Below are 24,029 nucleotides of genomic sequence, written 5' to 3'. Positions count from 1 at the left end.
CTGCATCCCTCAATTAGTCATTGTCACCCCTTGTCACAACTGTCCCTTCCCATCACTATCCCCCCCATCACCCAATCAACTCTTCATCCTCACCCTAGTTAAGTTACACTGGTGGTACCATGTAAAAGTGCAGGTGTATGTACATTCTGCACTAATGAGCTCTGCAAAAGGGCACAGCCTGAAAGCTTAACAACATTTTCAGTCTTGAGAATGAAATTTTCACTCTGCAGCGGAGTATAAAACAGTGTGTCGGACCGAGACTCGAACTCGGGATCTTTGCCTTTTGTGGGCAAGTGCTCTACCGACTGAGCTACCCAGACACGACTAATGCCCCATCCTCACAGCTTTAATTCCTCCAGTACCACATCTCCTACCTTCCAAACTTCACAGAAGCTCTCCTGTAGAACTTGCACAACTAGCACTCCAGGAGAAAGGATATTGTGGAGACATGGCTTTGCCACAGCCTGCGGGATGTTTCCAGGATGAAATTTTCACTCTGCACTTAATCTGGCAGGAAGTTTCATAACAGCATACACTCCACTGCAGAGTGAAAATTTCATTCTGGAAACATCACCCAGGCTATGGCAAAGCCATGTCTCTGCAATATCCTTTCTTCCAGGAGTGCTAGTTCTGTAAGTTTCGCAGGAGAGCTTCTGTAAAGTTTGGAAGGTAGGAGATGAGGTGCTGGCGGTATTAAAGCTGTGAGAATGAGGTGTGGGTTGTGCTTGGGTAGCTCAGTCAGTAGAGCACTTGCTCGCAAATGACAAAGGTCCTGAGTTTGACTCTCGGTCTGGCACATAGTTATAATCTGCCAGGAAGTCTCATTTTCAGTCTTGTTTATGAGTCTCTTGACCACTCACCACAACCATACAGTGCACTGTTACCTTTGTTTCTTCCATTATTCATAGTCCACCAAAGACTTTCCATATCATACCATTACATCACCACATGACTATATTTATGGTTATTAATTAATTACTTTACATGGATAAGGACTTGCATAACATAACAAAATTCTGGCGTGCCACATTTTAACAGCAAGACTAGCCATCAACTGTTGTGGTAAATGTTACTTCACATTACATGAAATAATTTGTTATAGAAAAATTAAGTGTCGAGGTACTGTTTTCCAACACCTACATAATAAAACTACAGTACTGATCATTATATTTAAGTTCTAGATTTTTTTATTATCTGCCCAATAGAGAAACTAATCATCAGTCAAGTGATTTAACATAACTGCCTCACAACTACAAAAAAAATCTAGCATAAGTTACATTTAACCTAATTGCATCAAATGACTAGCTGTAGTTGCAGAGGAAAAAGAAGTGAAAGCGGATGTCAGTGTAGATGAAATAAGAATCCACGTATATTCACAGATATCTTGAACATCACATTAAAAAGTCTAACAAGATATTTTTAATCATGTATTTAACATGTTTTGGACATGTCCCAGTCTTAAATGGAAGACAAATCTGAAGAAACCTTTACAATGCTACTGCTGAAATATAAGGTAAGGGTAGGTGGGAGTATGGCAGAGCCAGGCAAGGACACAGGATATACTTACCCAGATTTTCCTCCCCGACGGTACCTTTTTGTTCTTCTACTAGAACCTCCCCTTGCTTTACGTTTTACACCTCTTCTAGGACTGCTGAAGTACGGTGAATCATGTCCAATGTTATCAGCGCACAGCCAATCTTCCTCTTGAGAATTCTGAGGTTCTTCTGGTGTTTCTTCTGCAAGCTCAGCAAGAAGTACTGCGCAAGGTAACACAATAGAAATAAAATGCTTTGTTAAATAATAATTTGTCCATGAAATTTAATTTTGTGAGTGTTAAAAATAAGGAGAACTTTTGTTGTGCTCACATTTGTTGAGTTAAAGCGGATTTTCTGGAAGTTCCTATTTTCAAATGGATAAGTCTGAAATGTTAAGTTCCAGGAAATCATCTACAGATTGCATAAACATAGCAAGTGATAAATAGTAACATCATCTTCCCCTTACAGCCTGGCCACCGAAGGATGGCATATTTGCAGTGACAAGAACTCCCTTGCCCAGTATGCTGAGGGTCTGACCAAGGCCTTCACAAACAGAAATTAACCCCTCACCCTGATCTATTCCACAAACAGATATCTCGTGCCATCTCCCCTCACATCCCAATCCTCTCCAACGAGCAGTCAAACAGGAGTGCCCTCTTCATCACTCAGTACCACCCCAGACAGGAATAACTGAACCTCATACTTTGCCAGCACTTCAATTACTTATCATCATGCCCTGAAATGAGGGACATCCTAACAGAGATCCTTCCCACCTTTCCTAAGGTGGTGTTCCACCACCCACCCAAACTCTCCAACATCCTATTCCATCACTAAGCCACTCCCAATCCCAACCCCTTGCCACAAAGATCATATCCCTGTGGAAGACTCAGGTGACAAGACCTGTCCAATCCATCCATCCAGCACTTCCTATTCCAGTACTGTTACTGGTTTATCCTACACCGTCAGGAACCGCCCCACCTGTGAAAGCTGCAATGTCATATACCAGCTCTGCTGCAATCATTGCACAGCTTTTTATATTAGTATGACTACCATCACGATGAACAGCCACCCCCAAACTGTGTCCAAGAGCCTATAGCACAACATGCAGCTGAACATAATATGCCTGATTTCAGCAGCTGCTTCACTACCTGAGCCATCTAGATCCTCCCCTCCATCAGCAGCTTCTCTGAACCACGCAGATGGGTGTTGTCCTTACAACAGATTCTCTGCTCCTGTAATTATTCTGGCCTCAACCTATGGTAACATACTGTCCCCACATCCTCCAATCAACAGTTTCCACCCCCTCTTTCTTATCACCACCTCCCCATTCTTGTCTCCTCTTTGTTTTCAGCCCTGTTACAATGCACCCACCCATCTTTCCCAGCTCCTCCCCTTTTTCTTTCCATTTTTCCTACCTCCCTACCCTTCGACCTCCTGATACTGCGCCTGTTGGCATCTAGTCCCTTTACATTCTGGCTCATAGTGCTCCTCTCTCGCACCAGCTACACACTGCTATCCCTTCCCCTTCCCCATTTCCTCCACATTGCTGCTTCCATTACATACGATACTTGCATTCTGGTCTGAGCTGCGACAGTTGGCAGTCATATGCGCATGAGGTGTACTTGCTTGTGCGAATGAATTGTGCGTGTTTCTCTTTCTTTTTCTGATAAACGCTTTGGATGAAAGTTTGTGTATGAGAGTCTTTTAATTGTGCCTGTCTGCAGCTTAATATGTCATCATTGCAGTAAGTGGAAATCTATCTTTTCCTGCATTGGACCTGAAGTCTCCATTTCCGCAGAAAGAAATATTTATGTAAAAAATAATTTAGACAGATGAATGTTATGTTGATCTTGCCTGATTGATCATTTGTATTCTAGTCCTCCTCCTTATCTTCTACAAAGTCCAGCCCCTGACTGGGTTTGCTTGGGACATAAGTCATCAATGTACCTTTTTGTTCTGTCCTTGGTTCATTATCTTCATGCCTGCTGAACTCATCAGACATTTTTGTAACAGATTTTAAGTGGTACTGCATTAAATTTAGCTGCCACAAAAAACAGAAATTAAAAAGAGCCAAGGCAATACATTTTACATTCTGCTAACAGAAGAGACTTAGTCAAAGTTTCTAAATTTCCACACAAAAAGCAATGATGTTATTTGCCATCAACTTGAGGACTCTCAAGTAATGCTAGTTGGGCAGTAGTCCCTATGGAGAGTATCTTCCAGAAATAGCAGAAAGTTAATGTGTGTAAAAAATAGAGTCTTAAATTCCTGATCACTGTAGAAGAGACAAAGCCCAAAGTTCCATCAAGAGAGCCAGTGTCAGCTGCAACAAGACAAGGCCCAAGATATGTGCAGCCTCAACACCTGTATGCCTAACACAGTTATATATTTCTACCACCCAAAAGTTAGAACATTCCGTGAAGTGTGCCAGTCAGTTGTTAATGATGTGAGCCTTTTTGCTGCTCTTCATGATTATCATCCTACAACTTCAATAACTGTAAGATTACTTTATTCCATTTTCATTAATAAATCATTTGTCATGTTTTTCTGATAAATGATTTGCTTATGAATGAAAATAATTAAAGAAAACTGAGCAGTTGTCAGTAATTACAGTTTGTTACTGAAACACAAAAAGATGGAATTACTCCATTTGTTACCATCATACTCATTAGATATTTTTCCCTTTATTTCCTATACAATACTGGTGGTTACCACATCATATCTACAGGTAACAGTGAAATGCTTATGAGGTATCATATCATTAAACTTATGATTCAGTAATTTATTTAAGCCATCCAGGCTCAAATGGTCCAGTTAATTTTTCAAGAAACATTTTCTTTTGAGAAGAATCTTCAATTTACCAGGTTTACGTGCCAAGTGACCATAAAAATGTCGAGCATAAATTATTGTTTATTTACAAAAAGACACGGTTCATTAGAAAACTCTAATTCCCTCTTTCCAGCAATCAGTTTACTTTCTATGAAAAGTCATTAAACAGAGAAATTATCGATAAGTAAAGTTTTCACTTACCTGAAACTACTTTTGTTATTTGAACTTTTAAGCTTCTTTGTTTCCCAGATTTAACGTTATTCTTTTATTGTACTAATCTTTTTCTGATATAGATAATATGATTATCTAAATAACATACTAACTAGGAAATTAGGAGATGGGGAAAATCACAAACCTGAGACATTTAGACGAAACTCGGTAACCACCGCATAGACATACATTTTACCAACCAAATAGTACCTTGAACTAGTATACTTTTGCAGTTATCTAACCTACAGTTAAACAAATTATTACCTGATTCAAAGGTACTACATCACTACTGAATTTGGCCCTTGTATCATTATAACATCAGTCTCGCAAACTGGGAGAATGGTGTACTGACCACATGCCCCTTCATATCTGCATCCAGTGATGTCTGTGGCCTGAGGTGACACGGTGACCAGTCGGTACCGTTGGGCCTTCATGGCCTATTTGGGTGGAGTTTAGTTTATCACTATAAAATAAAATTTAACTACAAATTTTACTAATTATACTTTATATATTGCAGTTCACATCTAGCCATCAACTCATTAACACCTATATGCAGTTCACATTAAGCGAGCGTCAAGTTAAAATCTCAATGAAAGTCCGTTGACAAGGGCATAAAGTTGTGACTTGTGTTATTATCTGTTACGCATTTACTTTAAGTTGGTACCTAGCTGTCAACCAGTCAACACTTCCGTGTCAAAGTCTGTCTTTACTATTTTATTAATTTCTCCATGTCAGTAACTGAACATTTGTGTATTGCTACCAGTGATTAGAAAACCTATAGTGTCCAGCGGCTATGTAACCAAAAACAACTCTTTGCTATTCATGAATCAGAACTCACTTGTGAAAGTGCAATGTAAAAATATTGCCACTGTCAGAATATTTCACAGTTTACTGGAAGTGTCTACCTATGATTAACATTCTATAAGAAAACTTATAGAAAAGCTGGTCATTGTGTTTACAAGAGTGATAATTGTGACAACTAATCAAGTGAAAAAAGGTGTGTGTTGCATCTTTCATTTAAAAATTTGCGACAGACATTCGACCACTAGCTACTGACGGCCATCGAAAACTCACATGTAACGCATGTTCCACAACTCAATGAGAATCAGTAATACTGTAAGTACATACCCAATTTTTCAGCAGCATGTTGCTGAGTAATCTGAAGGAGTGCTTTCCCATACTTCTCAAAGTTAGCTTTTGTTACATGGGATATTTGCAACATTTCTTCTTCTGTTTCAGGCATCAGTTGTGACATTGCTTGAATAGCCTATATGATGACAAACAGAAACCATCAACGTCAAATTTTCGAAAGAAATATAATAAGTTTTTGTAAGATAAAATAAAATTAATCTATTCAGACTGCTAACTCACACCACCACTACGAACGGAAGAGCCAACTAGCACCTTGTACAAAATATTAAATCATTTAATTGTGTCACATAACTGTTAATAAAAGGAATTACGTATTAATGTCTTGTTTCAGAGAGTCCACGACAAAGACGCGTATCTGCATAATAAGTACCATATTTGCGCAAATATAGTACACATGCAAATGTAGGGCCAACCTATACTTTTGACAAGAGATTATAGTAAAAAGTAAATCTAGAATATAGACTGCACTCCTAAATTTACACGAAAGTTCATTTAGACACGACTTTGAGCTGCATCTCTCCCCCCGCCCTTCCTCAATTCCCTCATAACTAAGGATGACTCATCACCAACAGGTTAGTTTTGCATATTAGGTGGTCTGATGACACAGTGGTAAACAAGTTCAAAGTGAGGGCAAGAGAAAAATTTATCATTTAGTTTCTGAAGTTTCTCAGTGACAATAGGGAAGGAGCGCACTTGTAACACAGTGAAATTTAAACTTGAAGTTATCAGCTACGCAAAAGAACATGGGAATTGGGAGGAGGAGGACGAGATTAGTGATTAACATCCCGCTGGCAACAAAGTCATTAGAAACGGAGCATAAGCTCAGATTAGGAAAGGATGGTGAAGGAAACTGGCTGTGCCCTTTTGAAGAAATCAACCTGGCATTTGCCTTAAGTGATTAAGAGAAATGACAGAAAGCCTAAATCAGGATGGTGTGACATGGGTTTGAACCGTCGTCCTCCCAAATGTGAGTCCAGTGTGCTAACCATGCCACTACCCTCCTCGGTATGGGAAGTGGGAAGTTGGACGCAGATTTCATGTTGATGAAAAAAAGCATTACTCTGTGTTGTGTAAATGAAGAGAAACTGTTAAAGAATTCAAAAAGTCAGTGAGTCATTTCGAGGGTAAAAAGTACAAATATCCAGATTTCGAAAGAGATTTGCTTGATTTTGCAGTTTAAAACAGCAAATGTCGATACATCATTACAATTTAAATAAATCAAATCAAAGACTGCAAAACAGCACATAAAAGAAAAATTTTGGCAGTGGAGTTTAATGTTTCATATGGGTGGGTTCAGTGATGAATGCAACAAAATAATCTGTTTGTTGCAGAACTATAACCACGCAAAAACTGCCTAAAGCTTAGGAAAACAGTTTGACATCTTTTCAGTGTTATGCGATCCAATTTCATCAAATTATCTTCCATTAGGAAAGTGGAATGTGTTATGCGACTGTGATATGACTTTAAAAATGGTAGAGAGCAGCAATCAGTAGTCATTTCTGTTCTAGCTTTATTAAAGCACACCCAGATTTTGGCTAGTAATTAGCCATCATCAATGCAGTATTTCAGAGTTGTTATACACTTCCTAGTATGTCTACATCTGTTGTTCAGGCTTCTGTTACAGTTCATTAAAGACTACTCAGACTGCTTTAATGAAGCTAGAACAAAAATGACGACTGACTGCTGCTCTCTACCACTTTAGAAATGATCCAACATCGACACAACATATTTATTTACATTCTCAAATACAGAATGTAGACAAATGTCAGTCTACTCCGATATGCTGAACAGCACTATAATAAATAATGTAGGGTAATATAGTGTGCAAATACATACATGTGTGCTGAAAAGCAGTGGTGCATAGTGATGCTGAGCATTATGGCTGATGCATGAAAACTGCCACTGGATGGTTTTTAATTAGAGAACCCTCTCCAAGGGAGAAAGCTTTTCAGCTCATGTTATTGTAAGAGCTCATGACAGTGGGTGGTGGATGACAGAGGAACTTGTCCTACATTGGATTTCTGCAGCATGGAATAAGTGGCCAGGGGCTCTTCTTCACTAAAAATAAGTGCTTCTGTTGGATAGTTTTTGAAGGCACATTGATGATCGAGTGAAACAAAAACTGAAAGATGGAAACTGTGATCTAGCAATTATTCCTTGTGGCATGACATATGCGCTGCAGCCCATGGATGTGTGTATCAATCGTCCATTCAAAGCAAATGTGAGACAAGTCTATAGAAACCACATAATGAAGAAAGCAACTTCGATGCCAGGAGGCCATTTGCAAATGTGTGTCTGTGCCAGAAGTGTGTCATTGGATTTTGACTGCTTGGTGGTCAACATGGGAAGAACTTGTCATGGAAAGTTTCAAAAAACAGGAATTTCCAGTAATCTTGGCGGAGCTGATGATGACCTTTGTGACAGTAACTCTGGACAGCATTCCCTATCATACAGTGAAGATGAAGAATCAGATGCTTGTAATGCTAAGATGGTAAAAAGCTATAGTGCTCAGTTTGGGTAAGTACAAACAAGCTGACACAGTTTTCTGAAACAAATGTGATTTCCTTTTTCTCAAGAAGAGCTGCTGTATTTGCAAACAAGTTATAAGTTTTTCTGCTACTTTGCATCTTTGATGGATTACACAAGTAACTGCAGTAACTTGGAATGGTATTAATTTCAACCCAAAATATGTGTGTACATGTCACTCAGAGATTGACTGTTTATAATCTGACAGGAAAAATCTCAATTATAAGCCACATCATGATTTTTCAAGACAATATTTAGGAGAGGAAGTGCAGCTTGTATTTGCACAAATACTGTAATAGAAATGGAACAGGAAAATCTTGTGGTCAGTTAAGGAAACTAACTATTTTCTTACCTGTACATTCATAATAGATGCACTGCTAACACCCAGAGAGTCAGCAATTGCATTACACATATCCATAAGATCGCTGTAACACCTCTCTTCCAACAGCTTAAGTTCTTTAGCAGCTGGAGAATCAGTAACTGCTGTAGAGGCAGTTGTATCTTTGGCTGCACTTGATCCTTTCATAGCCATTGTCAACTGAAAAAGTAATGTATTATTCAAAGTATGTTAGTTTCCTTTTACACAAGCCAGGATTACTGTCATAAGTATACCATGTGAGCCAAAGCAAGTATGTTTAATGAAGAGCATTCTAGCTAAGAATATAACAGATCAATAAGCTTCTGAAACTGAAAAGGAAAACCAGAGGAAAGGAGTGCCACAAAAAAGCTAGTAGCATTTACGCCAGTAGTCAAGTGATTAACGCAACAACAGAACAGAAAAAAGATAATGAAAGTCCCACAGTAACAGCAGGCACCTACTCAATTATAAACTTCATGAGGGTGAGTGGAATGTTGTGGTGAAAATGAAGGGCTGCTTCTCGCCAATCATGCTGAAAACTGGGTCACAGCATGTTAGCTGACAGAATGACAAAGTTGTGCAAGAATAATGCACCTCCAGTGATGAATATTTATGTACTGAACACTCTAAGTATCAGTTAGGTGCTGTTTTTTTCATTGCAGGTAATAAATGTGATGCAATGGCAACAATCATGTGTGTGGGACCCTTATCAGATAGGACTAGTAGGAGTTACTGAATGTACACAGGGAAGGGCAGCACAAGTGGTGATAGGCTTGTTCAACCCATGGGAGAATGTTGCAGAGATACTGAACTGGCTGACTCTTGAAGACAGAATAAACTATTCTGAGAAAGTCTATTTACAAAGTTTCAAGAACCAGCTTTAAATGACTACTCTAGGGATATACTACAACTCCCTATATACTGCTCACATAGGGATCATGAGAATACGTTTGGAATAATTACTGCACGCACAGATGCATTCAAGCAATCGTTCTTCCCATGATCTATACATGAATGGAACAAAAAGAAACACTAATAACTTGTACAATGGGATGTGTCCTCTGCCAGGCACTTCATGGTGGTTTGCAGAATGTAGATGTAGAGGTAGGTGTTGCACACCAATAATGAAGGTGGCAAAAGATGGACAGCGGTGGATAGAGAACATTATTTAACAGTATTTTTAAATTCATAAATCAATTTTGAGAGATTATTTCAAAAAGGTAAACAGGATGATATGCAGGAAAACACAAATATTTAATCTTGCCCTGTTGTGAAAGTCAACAACTGCGAATGCAGCCACCTTGTTCCTAATCTGGCAGGGGAAGGTATCAGATGGTGCACAAATCTTGCTCATCGGCTGACTTAAAAATATACACATTGACATCATGGCCTTTGCTGTACTGTTAATTGTGCAAGTGCAGCAGAAAAGTTTTTTGTACAGTACTACAATCACTTTTATTGATGCAAATAATTTGTGATAAATTGCAGCAATTGTGCCCCTTATTCCTCTGGAATAAAGCAAATGGGGGTGGATTTGATAATAAGAAGTATAATTGCATGAGTCTAGTTCAAAACGAACACTTATGTACACCATTATTGACATGTTTTTCACCTCCGTACATTGCCACACTCATCAAGAGATGATAGGTTCCTGTCACCACTCACTAGGTTTGTCCAGTGTAACACTAATTTTGAATGTTTGGTGCAAGCTTCTGTAGTACAAGGGGGGGGGGGAGGGGGGGGCATGGATTAGTGTGTGTGTGAGTGTGTGTGTGTGTGTGTGTGTGTGTGTGTGTGTGTGTTAACTAGACTCATGCAGTCATGCTTGTTGTTATCAAGGGGGGGGGGGGGGCATGGATTAGTGTGTGTGTGTGTGTGTGTGTGTGTGTGTGTGTGTATGTGTGTGTGTGTGTGTTTTAACTAGACTCATGCAGTCATGCTTGTTGTTATCAAATCCACCGCCATCTGCAAACAATGGAAAATCCAGGCTGGAATATAACAGTATTATGAAAAGGAAAGCTGCCTCTCACCATATAGTGGAGATGGTGAGTCCCACATAGGCAGAACAATAAGATTGTCACAAATAAGCTTTCAGCCAGTAAAGCCTTCATCAAAAGTGGCTTCAGTTGCCAGAGACTGCAGTCATGAGTTGCATTTCTGTGTGTGTGTGTGTGTGTGTGTGTGTGTGTGTGTGTGTGTGTGTGGAGAGGGGGTGGGGGGCACAAGCTTGTTGTCTATTTTTGACAAGGGCCTTACTGGCCGAAAGCTTATTTGTGACTGTCTTTTTGTTGTGCCTATCTGCAGTTCAGCATATCTGCTATATGGTGAGTGGCAACTTTCCTTTTAATAATATTTCACCACCATTTACCTTATTCCAGTTGTAAGGGGTCCGTAGGTCCTTACTATAAGTTTGCACTCGGCACAGGTCGATAGGGCAAACAATCAATAGTGTCGTGTTGCGAGAGCGAGTGTAGAGTTGAAGTGAGTTCCCAGGTTGCAGGCTGAGCCGTGTGGAGGCCTGTTGCTGTAATGCAAGGCTTTACTGACAAAGGGAGTGGCCATCGCCGCGGTTTAACCCCTTTGTGTTAGAATAATACGGGAAAGTGAAAAAGTATAATTACGAGAGTGATCAGTGATATTTCTGTGCCGATATTTGTGGTTTCGCATCTACCGCGCCGGCATCATTTGGATTGCAGTGTTGGATTGCAGTGATTGAATTTGCGTGTGACAATAATGAATAGCGAGGAAGCCTGTGCTGAGATTAGCCATTATTAAATATGTAAGACGAAGGCAGTGGCTGTCTCCTTCCTTTTGTGTTTTTGAGACAAATATAGGTCCTTGATTAGTGAAGCTGTGTTGGCATTTCTTCTTGTCACCGGACATTTCATTATTACAGCATTTGAGAAGGACAAAATGGAATGTAACAACTCCGTAGCAGTCAAATCCAATTGCCAGCCCCCATTAGGTACACGGTCATATTAATTAATATTTATTTGGGCTGCTATCAGATCCCGATCGAGCGGGATACATAAATCGGAGGTGTTACAGCCTTGGCTTACCGTGAAAGGACAAGTGCAATTTTCGGACGAATCGTAAAGAACAATAGGTAATTTTACCTTGCTTAAAGCAAGAAAATATTTTTCAATGTCGGATCGAGACAGAGCATAAACTTTAAAATCGCGACAAGAAACAGTGCATTTTTGAACAATACGAAGTAATAGTATCTTACGATTGTGACTAAACTGTTTTTTATTGCCATATTAGATAAGAATAATAGTGTCAATAAACTGTGTTATAATGTGCAAATGCGTAAATCCGCGCGAAAAACTGTGAAAAGTGAACACTAAAGAAAGACACGTGTGAACATTAATATAGCAAAACGAACTAAGAATTTGGCACTAAAGCTTTTACAGAAGTGTTTAATAGTAATATTGTGACTGGAATTGCTTTTCGAATAGTGAAAATCGGACAGCTTCATGTGGGCCCATAAACTGTTATGCAGACGACAATTTATGTGGCGACGCAATTGCTGAGTGACGTCACGCAGACCCGTGTAGCAGTTGTGCCAAAGAGCTTCGATCTGCGAGGTGATTTCACACGTCATCCCAACTACCTGTGCAAGTAGTAGTTCAAGCACAGACGCACTACACCGAGCGCCGCCCCGACATCTAGCGGCCGAACTACAACTACGCCCGCCTGCAGCGCCACGGAGCGGCCGGCTGAGAACTACGACGTCCCGCCACAGCCAGCAGCGCGACTTCGAGACACCGAGCGCCAATCCAGCATCTAGCGGCCGAACTACAAACTACGCCCGCCTGCAGCGCCACGGAGCAGCCGAAGGAGAACTACGACGACTCGCCACAGATCTTTAGCACGACTTCACGCAGCTCCGGCGGCAGTACAGCGCCACGCCCATTTCAAACGTCAAAACATCGCAACTCGTGGTAACGTCAGTTGGTGAGTGAAGACGACTGGTTGACATAACATTAAATTGTAGTGTGCAGTCTTCGCGGTAGATAAACATTTGTAAACTGAGAGTCACATTAGGAAAAGTGCCCAATTACAGTAATTTCCGAAAAATTTGCGAAATATACTCTGAAATATAGCATATTTATTGATGCATGCTGCGCAGTCTAAATGGTGATTATACAGATATGCTTATTGTTTTTGGGGATTTTACATTTATAGATTTTATGAGTGGTGTGATTTATCTTATTTAGAACATTTTACATAAGCTGTGTATGTGAGAATTGATATTTGAAGTTATTAGGGTTTGAGAGTTGTTATGTTCAGTATTCATACGTATTGTATCAATTTTGGGATTAACTGAAGATACTGCAGTTACTGTTTGATTAGTTTCATGATAATTAGGAGTGTTTTGGGTTGCTAGAGGTTATTTTGTATTACTTGCCTGTGCATTAAAGATAAACCAAACATGTCTATTGAAGATAAGCAGGTTTGTGAGGCAGTAGTTGAAAGGAAAGGGATAGGACAGGAAGACGGAGATGATTCGGGAATCAGTGATTATGGAGTGTCATTAGATAGCCCAGTAGCACATTCAACTAGTTATTCCGAGACACCGGGACAAACAACGAGAGATAAGTCAGTTTCAGAAGATGCAGATAAGTGGTCAATGTTGGTAAACTTGATAAAGGAAAATAACGCATCATTAGAGAAAGGTTTCAGAGAGTCATTAAAGAAAGGTTTACAAGAAAATAACGCATCACTAAAGGAAGATTTACGAGAATCATTAGAGAAAGGTTTACAAGAGATCAAAACATCGCAAATGAAGATGGAATGTAATCTGAAGAAGGAAATGCAGGAGTTACAAGAACGACTGAAGATGGACATCGACGAGAGAGAGAGAGGAAGCTACAGAAGAGCATAGACCAAGACCAGGGAGACGTGGAGAAGATGGAAGGAAAGTTAACAAAAAAGATGGAAGACGATATTGAAGAAACGAAAGCCGAATTGGGAGAAAGAATCAACGAAGTGGAAACAAATTGCAATCATCGAATCGCTGAGGTGACGCAGATGCAGAAACAACGCAATGATGCGGTTAAGGGGATAGGAGATACGCAAAACCAACTGGCTGTCAATCTGAGAAATGCTATAGCCGTGCAACGAGAAGAGGATAACAAGAGGGTTGCAATGGAGGTCAGGCAATTACAACAGGGAGTGCAGCAATTAGAGAGCAAGACAGAAGAAATTGATAAACAAATTACCAATGCCACTTTAACCATTGGGGAAGGTAAGGTCGTTACCTTGATGAACAGTGATGATCGGTACGTCCAAAATGATATTTATGAAATGATTAAAAGGAGTTTTCCCAGCACATCTTAAAGACTCAGACAAGATTCAATTTGCAATAGATAGAATGGAAGGTGAGGCCTTCACTTGGGGAGTCAGGAAGAAGGAAGGGACTACTAGTTATGATCAGTTTGAAGAGGAATTCTTGATGAAATACAGGTCCAAAAGTCATCAGTGTGCAGCAATTGAGGACCTATTCCATCGCAAGTCACTTAGTACATGGAGAGGAACGTTGAGAGAGTTTGCCGAACATTTGTGGGAACTGAACGAGACCTTGGAACAACCCCTGAGTGATGACATAATGATATCAGCAATAAAAAGAAGAATGAGCCGGAGAATGCAAGAAACTGTGTCCGGGAGCCTAATTAAAGATAGGGAGGCGCCTTGATGGAAATACTGGAACAGTTGGAATCTGTTCGATCACAGGAACACAATCAAGTTAATGATCAAAACCGAGGGGGAAGTAATGACCCAAGGAATCATTTTGGTAATTCGTCTAATTATAGAGGAAGAGGTGGTGGCCATAGGTACAGGAACCATGGTGGTGAACGGCAATGGAGAAATGATTAGAGAAGGAGTGAAGAACCAAGAGATCATGAGAGAGGATGGGATAGGCGAATGAGTGACACAGTGCATATAGAAGAGGCGGAGAGACCGGAAAACTGAATGACACTCCAGATGAGGTCCGGTCAGGAGTGAGAACTACAAGGACCAGAGTAAACCTACTAAGACACGACAATGGTGGAGATCTGAGAGAAGATCTACTGGAGGAAAGAAGTGGGATTCCCAAAGAACCCATGCTACCCATGATAGAGATCAAGCTATGTGGACTGAATATCGAGGCATTAGTCGATACAGGAAGTGAAGCATGTGCAGTATCCAAGAGGTTATATGAACAGGTACTAAAAGCAAATATTAGCTTGCCTAGTTTCCCGGTGAGTGGAGTGAGAATTGTGAATGCGTTGGGTGCAAGGAGCAAACCTATTAAAGAACAAGTGTTGATTACCTTCGAGATAGAGGGAGAAGAATACGAAGCAACATTTTTGGTGGTGGCTGGATTGAACACATCAATTATTTTAGGGATAGATTGGTTGAATGAAGTTGATGCAGTAGTGAGTTTTGATGAAGGTACTATCACGGTCAAAGGAAGAAAGGGAGAAGAGAAGAGATTAAAGTTTGCTGAGAGGTGTGCAATCGAAGAAGAGGAGGAATTCAGAAGGATAAATTTGTGTCATGAAGAGGAACCCACCATGGGATGCGGGGAAGAGGAACTAGAAGAAGTAGTGTTGATCCACCTTGAGGGATTAGCACGAGAGGATAGACATAAAGAGGATAAGATCAGTAAAAAGTTGGAGGAGATGACACACCTAGATGAGGGGACTAAGAGGAAATTAGCCACAGTATTATACAGGCGTTGTAAGGTATTTTCTCAACGGCCAGGTATCATGAAAGGGGTGGAGTGTAAGCTAAAGACAAAGAACCATAAACCGTTCAATATAAAACAGTACTCCATTCCCCAGGCGAAACGAAGAGCAGTAGATGAAGAGATACAGAGGATGATGGACCTTGGTGTTATAGAAAGGGCCAACAGTCAATATAACAACCCCCTATTTGTTGTTGATAAGAAGGATGGAAAGGTGAGGATAGTTTTGGATGCACGAACAGTGAACAAAATCATCGAGCCGGAGCGGGAAAAACCTGAGACTATAGAAGAACTGATTCAAAAATTCCGAGGAGCAAAGGTGCTTAGTAGTATCGACTTAACTGCTGGTTACTGGCAAATACCATTGGCCACAGAGTCCCGCCAGTATACAGCATTTACTTATGGAGGAAGGTGCTATCAATTTAGAGTGTTGCCATTTGGGCTTAATGTGTCAGTGTCTGAATTCATAAGAGCGATGGATAAGATACTAGTTACTTAAAAAGGTCACCGTCTACGTGGATGACCTCTTGATAGCAAGCGAATCATGGGAAGAACATTTGAATAGATTGGATGGAATCTTGGCAGCTTTTGAAACCGCAGGGATAACTGTAAACCTGGACATGTCGGAATTTGGCAAATCAAAGATAAAATTCCTGGGCCATATAATATCTGAGGAGGGTATCTATCCTGATCCTAGTAAAATGGAGGCTATTAGAAATTTTCCGACCCCCCATAGTAAGAGGCAGTTGCGAGCATTCTTTGGGGTTTGTGAGTTTTATAGAAAATTTGTCAAAGGATCTGTACTTAATGCCCCGAGTATGAGGGAATTGACCAAGGCGAGGATGCCGTGGCATTGGAGTGCAGAGTGCCAAACCGAGTTTGAGAATATCAAGGAAGCACTATATAGTGCAGATATATTGTACCACCCGGATTTTTCCAAGGATTTTTATTTAGGAGCAGACAGCTCTGACTATGGACTAGGAATACATTTGTACCAAATAGAGAGGAGCGGAAATGGTGAGAGTGTAAGAACAATAGCGTTCGGTAGCAGAAGTTTAAATGCTTGGGAGAGGAAATATTCAATTACTGAAAGGGAGGCATTGGCAATTGTGTGGGGGTTTAAGCGTTTCCGGTATTATTTGGCCGGGAGGCATGTGAAAGTCGTGACTGACCATAAGGCCCTTACATTTCTGACCACAAGCAAGTTGAGGCATAGCAGACTAACGCGATGGGCCCTGGCATTACAGGACTATGACTTCGAGATAATTTATGAACCACGAGCAACACACATAATACCTGACGCTTTGTCAAGATTACCAGCTGACTCGAGAGGAATGTTGGTGGACAGGTCAGAAGGAGAAGGAGTTAGAATTAACCTGATGAAGGGAGTGCAGTATGAAGAATTCATAAGGAAGTTCCTAAAGAATGTGCGCAGTGAACAGAACGAGGACGAGAAATTAAAGATAATTAAAAACAAATACAGGTGTCCAGGAGAGGAAAGAATTCACACATTTTATTATATTCATAATGGGATACTTTATAAAAGAAACAAGGAGAGTGAGGAGAACTGGAAACTCCGTGTGCTTGAGCATGTGGTAGAAAAATTAATTTGGTATACACACTATAGTAATGCGCATTATGCACCGAAAAAGTGTCTCGAAAAGTTGAAGTTAGATTGTGCATTCAACAACATGGGAAGGCGTATATGTAAGATACTGAGTACATGTGACACCTGTAAAAAATCTAAAACGACTACAGTACAGCACAGAGGATATATGCATCCAATTGTGTTATTGTTGTTGTTGTGGTCTTCAGTCCTGAGACTGGTTTGATGCAGCTCTCCATGCTACTCTATCCTGTGCAAGCTTTTTCATCTCCCAGTACCTACTGCAACCTACATCCTTCTGAATCTGCTTAGTGTATTCATCTCTTGGTCTCCCTCTACGATTTTTACCCTCCACGCTGCCCTCCAATACTAAATTGGTGATCCCTTGATGCCTCAGAACATGTCCTACCAACCGATCCCTTCTTCTGGTCAAGTTGTGCCACAAACCTCTCTTCTCCCCAATCCTATTCAATACTTCCTCATTAGTTATGTGATCTACCCATCTAATCTTCAGCATTCTTCTGTAGCACCACATTTCGAAAGCTTCTATTCTCTTCTTGTCCAAACTACTTATCGTCCATGTTTCACTTCCATACATGGCTACACTCCATACGAATACTTTCAGAAATGACTTCCTGACACTTAAATCAATACTGGATGTTAACAAATTTCTCTTCTTGAGAAACGCTTTCCTTGCCATTGCCAGCCTACATTTTATATCCTCTCTACTTCGACCATCATCAGTTATTTTGCTCCCTAAATAGCAAAACTCCTTTACTACTTTAAGTGCCTCATTTCCTAATCTAATTCCCTCAGCATCACCCGACTTAATTAGACTACATTCCATTATCCTTGTTTTGCTTTTGTTGTAATTAGACTACATTCCATTATCCTTGTTTTGCTTTTGTTGATGTTCATCTTATATCCTCCTTTCAAGACACTGTCCATTCCATTCAACTGCTCTTCCAAGTCCTTTGCTGTCTCTGACAGAATTACAATGTCATCGGCGAACCTCAAAGTTTTTATTTCTTCTCCATGAATTTTAATACCTACTCCGAATTTTTCTTTTGTTTCCTTTACTGCTTGCTCAATATACAGATTGAACAACATCGGGGAGAGGCTACAACCCTGACTTACTCCTTTCCCAACCACTGCTTCCCTTTCATGTCCCTCGACTCTTATAACTGCCATCTGGTTTCTGTACAAATTGTAAATAGCCTTTCGCTAACTGGATTTTACCCCTGCCACCTTTAGAATTTGAAAGAGAGTATTCCAGTCAACATTGTCAAAAGCTTTCTCTAAGTCTACAAATGCTAGAAACGTAGGTTTGCCTTTCCTTAATCTTTCTTCTAAGATAAGTCGTAAGGTCAGTATTGCCTCACGTGTTCCAGTGTTTCTACGGAATCCAAACTGATCTTCCCCGAGGTTGGCTTCTACTAGTTTTACCATTCGTCTGTAAAGAATTCGTGTTAGAATTTTGCAGCTGTGACTTATTAAGCTGATAGTTCGGTAATTTTCACATCTGTCAACACCTGCTTTCTTTGGGATTGGAATTATTATATTCTTCTTGAAGTCTGAGGGTATTTTCCCTGTTTCATACATCTTGCTCACCAGATGGTAGAGTTTTGTCAGGACTGGCTCTCCCACGGCCGTCAGTAGTTCCAATGGAATATTGTCTACTCCGGGGGCCTTGTTTCGACTCAGGTCTTTCAGTGCTGTGTCAAACTCTTCACGCAGTATCGTATCTCCCATTTCATATTCATCCTCTTCCATTTCCATAATATTGTCCTCAAGTACATCGCCCTTGTATAGACCCTCTATATACTCCTTCCACCTTTCTGCTTTCCCTTCTTTGCTTAGAACTGGGTTTCCATCTGAGCTCTTGATATTCATACAAGTCGTTCTCTTATCTCCAAAGGTCTCTTTAATTTTCCTGTAGGCGGTATCTATCTTACCCCTAGTGAGATAAGCCTCTACATCCTTACATTTTGCACTTCCTGTCGATCTCATTTTTGAGACGTTTGTATTCCTTTTTGCCTGTTTCACTTACTGCATTTTTATATTTTCTCCTTTCATCAATTAAATTCAATATTTCTTCTGTTACCCAAGGATTTCTACTAGCCCTCGTCATCCAATTGTACCAACAGCAATTAAGGACATAGTTGCAGTGAATCTTTTTGGGCCACTTCCTGCCTCACGAGGGAATTACACACAAATCTTAGTAGTGGAAGAACTGGTTTCCAAGTACATAAAATTTTACCCATTGAAGAAAGCTACTAGTAGAGCCATCATTAACCATTTTGAGAAAGACTATTTTCAAAAGGTGTGTATTCCTAAGCGAATTTTGAGTGATAATGGGTCACAATTTAGGTCAAAGGAGTGGACAGAGATGCTAAATGAGCACAGAATAGAACAAATTGCCATTTCTAGGTATAGGCCAGCTTCTAACCCTGCAGCACGAACAATGAAGGAATTGAACCGTTTATGCCGAACATACTGTCATAGGAAGCATGGTTCATGGAAAGAATATCTGGAAGAATTTGAGCGGGTCAGGAATCACCTCCCACATGATTCTACAGGGTTTGCACCATGTGAAGTATTGCTCAATCAAGAACCCGACAGTATTTTTCGTGAGTTGCTAGTCTACCCGCCAGGAAGTTCATTGACTTGGGAAAGGAAATTGGAGCTAATGGAATTAAGTATGAAGGAGAAGGCTAGGAAAAGACAGGAAAGACATGACAAGCTAGTGAAACCGATAACTTACCGAGTGGGAGATTTGGTACTAGTAAAGGTTCATGCAAAATCAAAGAAAATAAACTCTGAAATACATAAATTCAACCACGTTTATAAGGGACCATACAGGATTATAAAAATTGGTCATCCTAACACTGTGGAGTTGGAATATGCACGGACAAAGAGAGTGCATGGTAAGGAACATGTGGAAAACATAAAAAGGTACTACTCACACGAGAACAGGGATAACCCAGATGAGGAAGGGGAACTCGATTAGGGCAAATGTCTGAAATGAGAGTGTTCAAGCTCCTTGATGTAGTTGCGTAGGACATGTTTAGGACATTTAGTTGTTGAATGGACATTTGAAAAAGGGGAATGTTTATTTACATTGTGTTTTCTGATGTGTTATAATTAGAATTGCATATTTCATATCGACGATTACCTGAGAATAGGTGTAAAAACCTGTAACAAGTAATTTGTAACATAAATACTCATATGTCATGTGTTCACGTAATAATTTTTGATTGTATGTTGTGTGTTTCATTCAACATGGACTATAGAGGATTATTGCTGTTTGATAAAAAATTGTAATTTGGACAATGCCATGTTTGTGAGATGTAATAACCTTTTGTAGAATATTATTGTGGAGGCAGCCCACTACCGGAGTCGAGGGATTATTTGGTGAATTGTAATTTCATTAATTACTTACACTATGTGTTTTGTCCAGATGTAGCAATGTCTAATTCTCTTGCCGATTCTTTTACGCCAGAGGCTCCAAAGAAGTTTTTGAGGGCGGGGATGTAAGGGGTCCATAGGTCCTTACTATAAGTTTGCACTCGGCACAGGTCGATAGGGTAAACAATCGATAGTGTCGTGTTGCGAGAGCGAGTGTAGAGTTGAAGTGAGTTCCCAGGTTGCGGGCCGAGCCGTGTGGAGGCCTGTTGCTGTAATGCAAGGCTTTACCAACAAAGGGAGTGGCCATCGCCGCGGTTTAACCCCTTTGTGTTAGAATAATACGGGAAAGTGAAAAAGTATAATTACGAGAGTGATCAGTGATATTTCTGTGCCGATATTTGTGGTTTCGCATCTACCGCGCCGGCATCATTTGGATTGCAGTGTTGGATTGCAGTGATTGAATTTGCGTGTGACAATAATGAATAGCGAGGAAGCCTGTGCTGAGATTAGCCGTTATTAAATATGTAAGACGAAGGCAGTGGCTGTCTCCTTCCTTTTGTGTTTTTGAGACAAATATAGGTCCTTGATTAGTGAAGCTGTGTTGGCGTTTCTCCTTGTCACCGGACATTTCATTATTACAGCATTTGAGAAGGACAAAATGGAATGTAACAACTCCGTAGCAGTCAAATCCGATTGCCAGCCCCCATTAGGTACATGGTCATATTAATTAATATTTATTTGGGCTGCTATCAGATCCCAATCGAGCGGGATACATAAATCGGACTTGTTACACAGTGGAATAAATAGCAACATTGCTGCAGTATATTACAAATCGTTCTCATCAGTAAATGTGATTGTAGCACTTTACAGAAAACTTTTCTGCTGCAATACCACAATCCACAGTACAGCGAAGGCCACGACATCAATGTGTATATTTTTAAGTCAGTTAATGAACAAGGTTTATGCACCATCTGATAGCTGCCTCTGTCAGATTCGGAACTAGGTAGCTGCATCTGCAATTGTTCAAATGTTACAAAGAGAGTTTTGCTGCATGGTGTTGTATATTAGTTCAAATTTTTCTCTCCTTGTATTATTGCTTTTTATATGTGGTGGTTCTCCTCTATTGTGAGTTTTTGATAGAGACTTTTATTTTCTCTGAGAACTTTTAGATTGGTTTCAATACTATTTAGATTGTTGCTTTACTCTATGAGATGATCTTTTTAAGGCTCAGAGATGTTTTGTTTGCTCTATGAAAAAAGATGGGCATGAACTACATGTTAACTAATACATGCCACTTTTGTTACATTTGTCAGAGGAGGTGTTGTTAGACTTGATATGTTTCTGTGCTTTGTTGGTTGTGCAGTACATAAAATAATGGTAACTCGAAAATTATTTTAAAATAAATTGATTCACATAAATTTAATGCTGTTATCATGAGGTACTGAATTACTCTATGATAATGAGTGACTCACTACATTGTGGAGGATAGAAATAAATTATGTTTCTCAGGTCTACTATCTTTTGCTCCTGAATATTATAGTTTCATTTATCATGGAAATAGCCATTACTTTTTTCGTATTCTCTAGATGTGTTAACTATTTCAATCAAAGAACATTGTACAACATGTGACTGAAGTGTTTTACCTGCACATTTTGAGTGATGCTTTGTAACCTTAACAACAAGAGTGTTCCTCAAAGTGGTTGTTTAGCACAACTGGTAAGATTCTTACTTCATATGCTCAAGGTTGTGAGTCTGAATCCTATCAATTTCTTGAAATTCTATTTTTAAATATTATCAATTTTGTACTAATTTATGTCACTGATATTTTATTGCTTTTGTATATTATTTATTTGATTAATAATGAGAAATTAATGTAGTTGTATAGTGCTTAGTAAAGAATTCCAGGAGTAATAAGAGTAAATTCAGTCTTTAGAGTTCTGGCAGTCGAGAACAACTCCCAGTCTCTGAAGTAAGTAGTTTGCAAAAATGAACTTTGAAAAAAACCAACATCCAACCAGACCACAGCTATACATTCCGTTCATGAGCTCAGTGAAATAGTGAATAAATACTTAATTTAGAAATTAAGGAATTGAAGGCCGAAAATGAATTTTTTTGAAAGAACTTAATGCACAGAAAGAAGCAGCACTAAAAATGTGATGTAGCCTTACTAAAACGAATGCTCATTGCCATGTTCTTTCATTAAAGTGTACAAAAATGTCATCTGATATGAAAGAAAAAAAGAAATTACACAAAAGTGTAAGCAATGTGTTGTCAAAGTGTTTTATACTAGGGCAGATATGGTGCCTGTTGAAAGAAAACAAAAGGGAAAAATGGAATTCAAAGGACATTTGCCAATTCATTGACTTCAAGAGTTCTATTGCCAAAAGCATATGCTTATTTGCAAAAGTGAAAAGTGCCTTTGCCTTACAGGGTAACACTTCAGAAAGGGATGAAGGAATTTAAATGTAGACCAGATATTCTCGAAGATATCCTAACACTTGGTTCAAGAATCATAAAAAAAGGTTGTATACATGGAAGAAGTCTGGAGATACTGACAGATTTCAGATAGATTATATAATGGTAAGACAGAGATTTAGGAACCAGGTTTTAAACTGTAAGACATTTCCAGGGGCAGATGTGGACTCTGACCACAATCTATTGGTTATGAACTGTAGATTAAAACTGAAGAAACTGCAAAAAGGTGGGAATTCAAGGAGATGGGACCTGGATAAACTAAAAGAACCAGAGGTTGTACAGAGTTTCAGGGAGAGCGTAAGGGAACAAATGGCAGGAAGGGGGGAAAGAAATAGAGTAGAAGTAGAATGGGTAGCTTTCAGGGATGAAGTAGTGAAGGCAGCAGAGGATCAAGTAGGTTAAAATACGAGGGCTAGTAGAAATCCTTGGGTAACAGAAGAAATATTGAATTTAATTGATGAAAGGAGAAAATATAAAAATGCAGTAAATGAAGCAGGCAAAAAGGAATACAACCATCTCAAAAATGAGATCGACAGGAAGTGCAAAATGGCTAAATAGGGATGGCTAGAGGATAAATGTAAGGATATAGAGGCTTATCTCACTAGGGGTAAGATAGATACCGCCTACAGGAAAATTAAAGAGACCTTTGGAGAAAAGAGAACCACTTGTATGAATATTAAGAGCTCAGATGGAAACCCAGTTCTAAGCAAAGAAGGGAAAGCAGAAAGGTGGAAGGAGTATATAGAAGGTCTATACAAGGGCGATGTACTCGAGGACAATATTAAAGAAATGGAAGAGGATGTAGATGAAGACGAAATGGGAGATATGATACTGCATGAAGAGTTTGACAAAGCACTGAAAGAGCTGAGTCGAAACAAGGCCCCGGGAGTAGACAACATTCCATTAGAACTACTGACAGCCTGGGGAGAGCCAGTCCTGACAAAACTCTACCATCTGGTGAGCAAGACGTATGAGACAGGCGAAATACCCTCAGACTTCAAGAAGAATATAATAATTCCAATCCCAAAGAAAGCAGGTGTTGACAGATGTGAAAATTATCGAAGTATCAGTTTAATAAGTCACTGCTGCAAAATACTAACACGAATTCTTTACAGACGAATGGAAAAACTAGTAGAAGCCGACCTAGGAGAAGATCAGTTCGGATTCCATAGAAATATTGGAACACGTGAGCAATAC

At 39.7% G+C, this 24,029-nt stretch overlaps 1 protein-coding gene across 1 annotated transcript in view; it reads right to left on the bottom strand.

Moving 5' to 3' along the window:
• LOC124623172 (Bloom syndrome protein homolog) overlaps nt 1-24,029 on the bottom strand; it is a 172,736-nt gene that overhangs the window by 3,992 nt on the left and 144,715 nt on the right. Inside the window, exons 21-23 of the mRNA XM_047148976.1 lie at nt 8,605-8,790; nt 5,703-5,841; nt 1,568-1,757 (exon numbers count right to left, since the gene is read on the bottom strand). Of these exons, the coding sequence (XP_047004932.1) occupies nt 1,568-1,757; nt 5,703-5,841; nt 8,605-8,790 (515 nt within the window). The remainder of the gene's footprint in view (nt 1-1,567; nt 1,758-5,702; nt 5,842-8,604; nt 8,791-24,029) is intronic.

The sequence above is a fragment of the Schistocerca americana genome, chromosome 7 (assembly GCF_021461395.2).
Source record: "Schistocerca americana isolate TAMUIC-IGC-003095 chromosome 7, iqSchAmer2.1, whole genome shotgun sequence".
Classification (NCBI taxonomy): Eukaryota; Metazoa; Arthropoda; class Insecta; order Orthoptera; family Acrididae; genus Schistocerca; species Schistocerca americana.
This window is presented reverse-complemented; position numbering and strand designations above follow the sequence as displayed.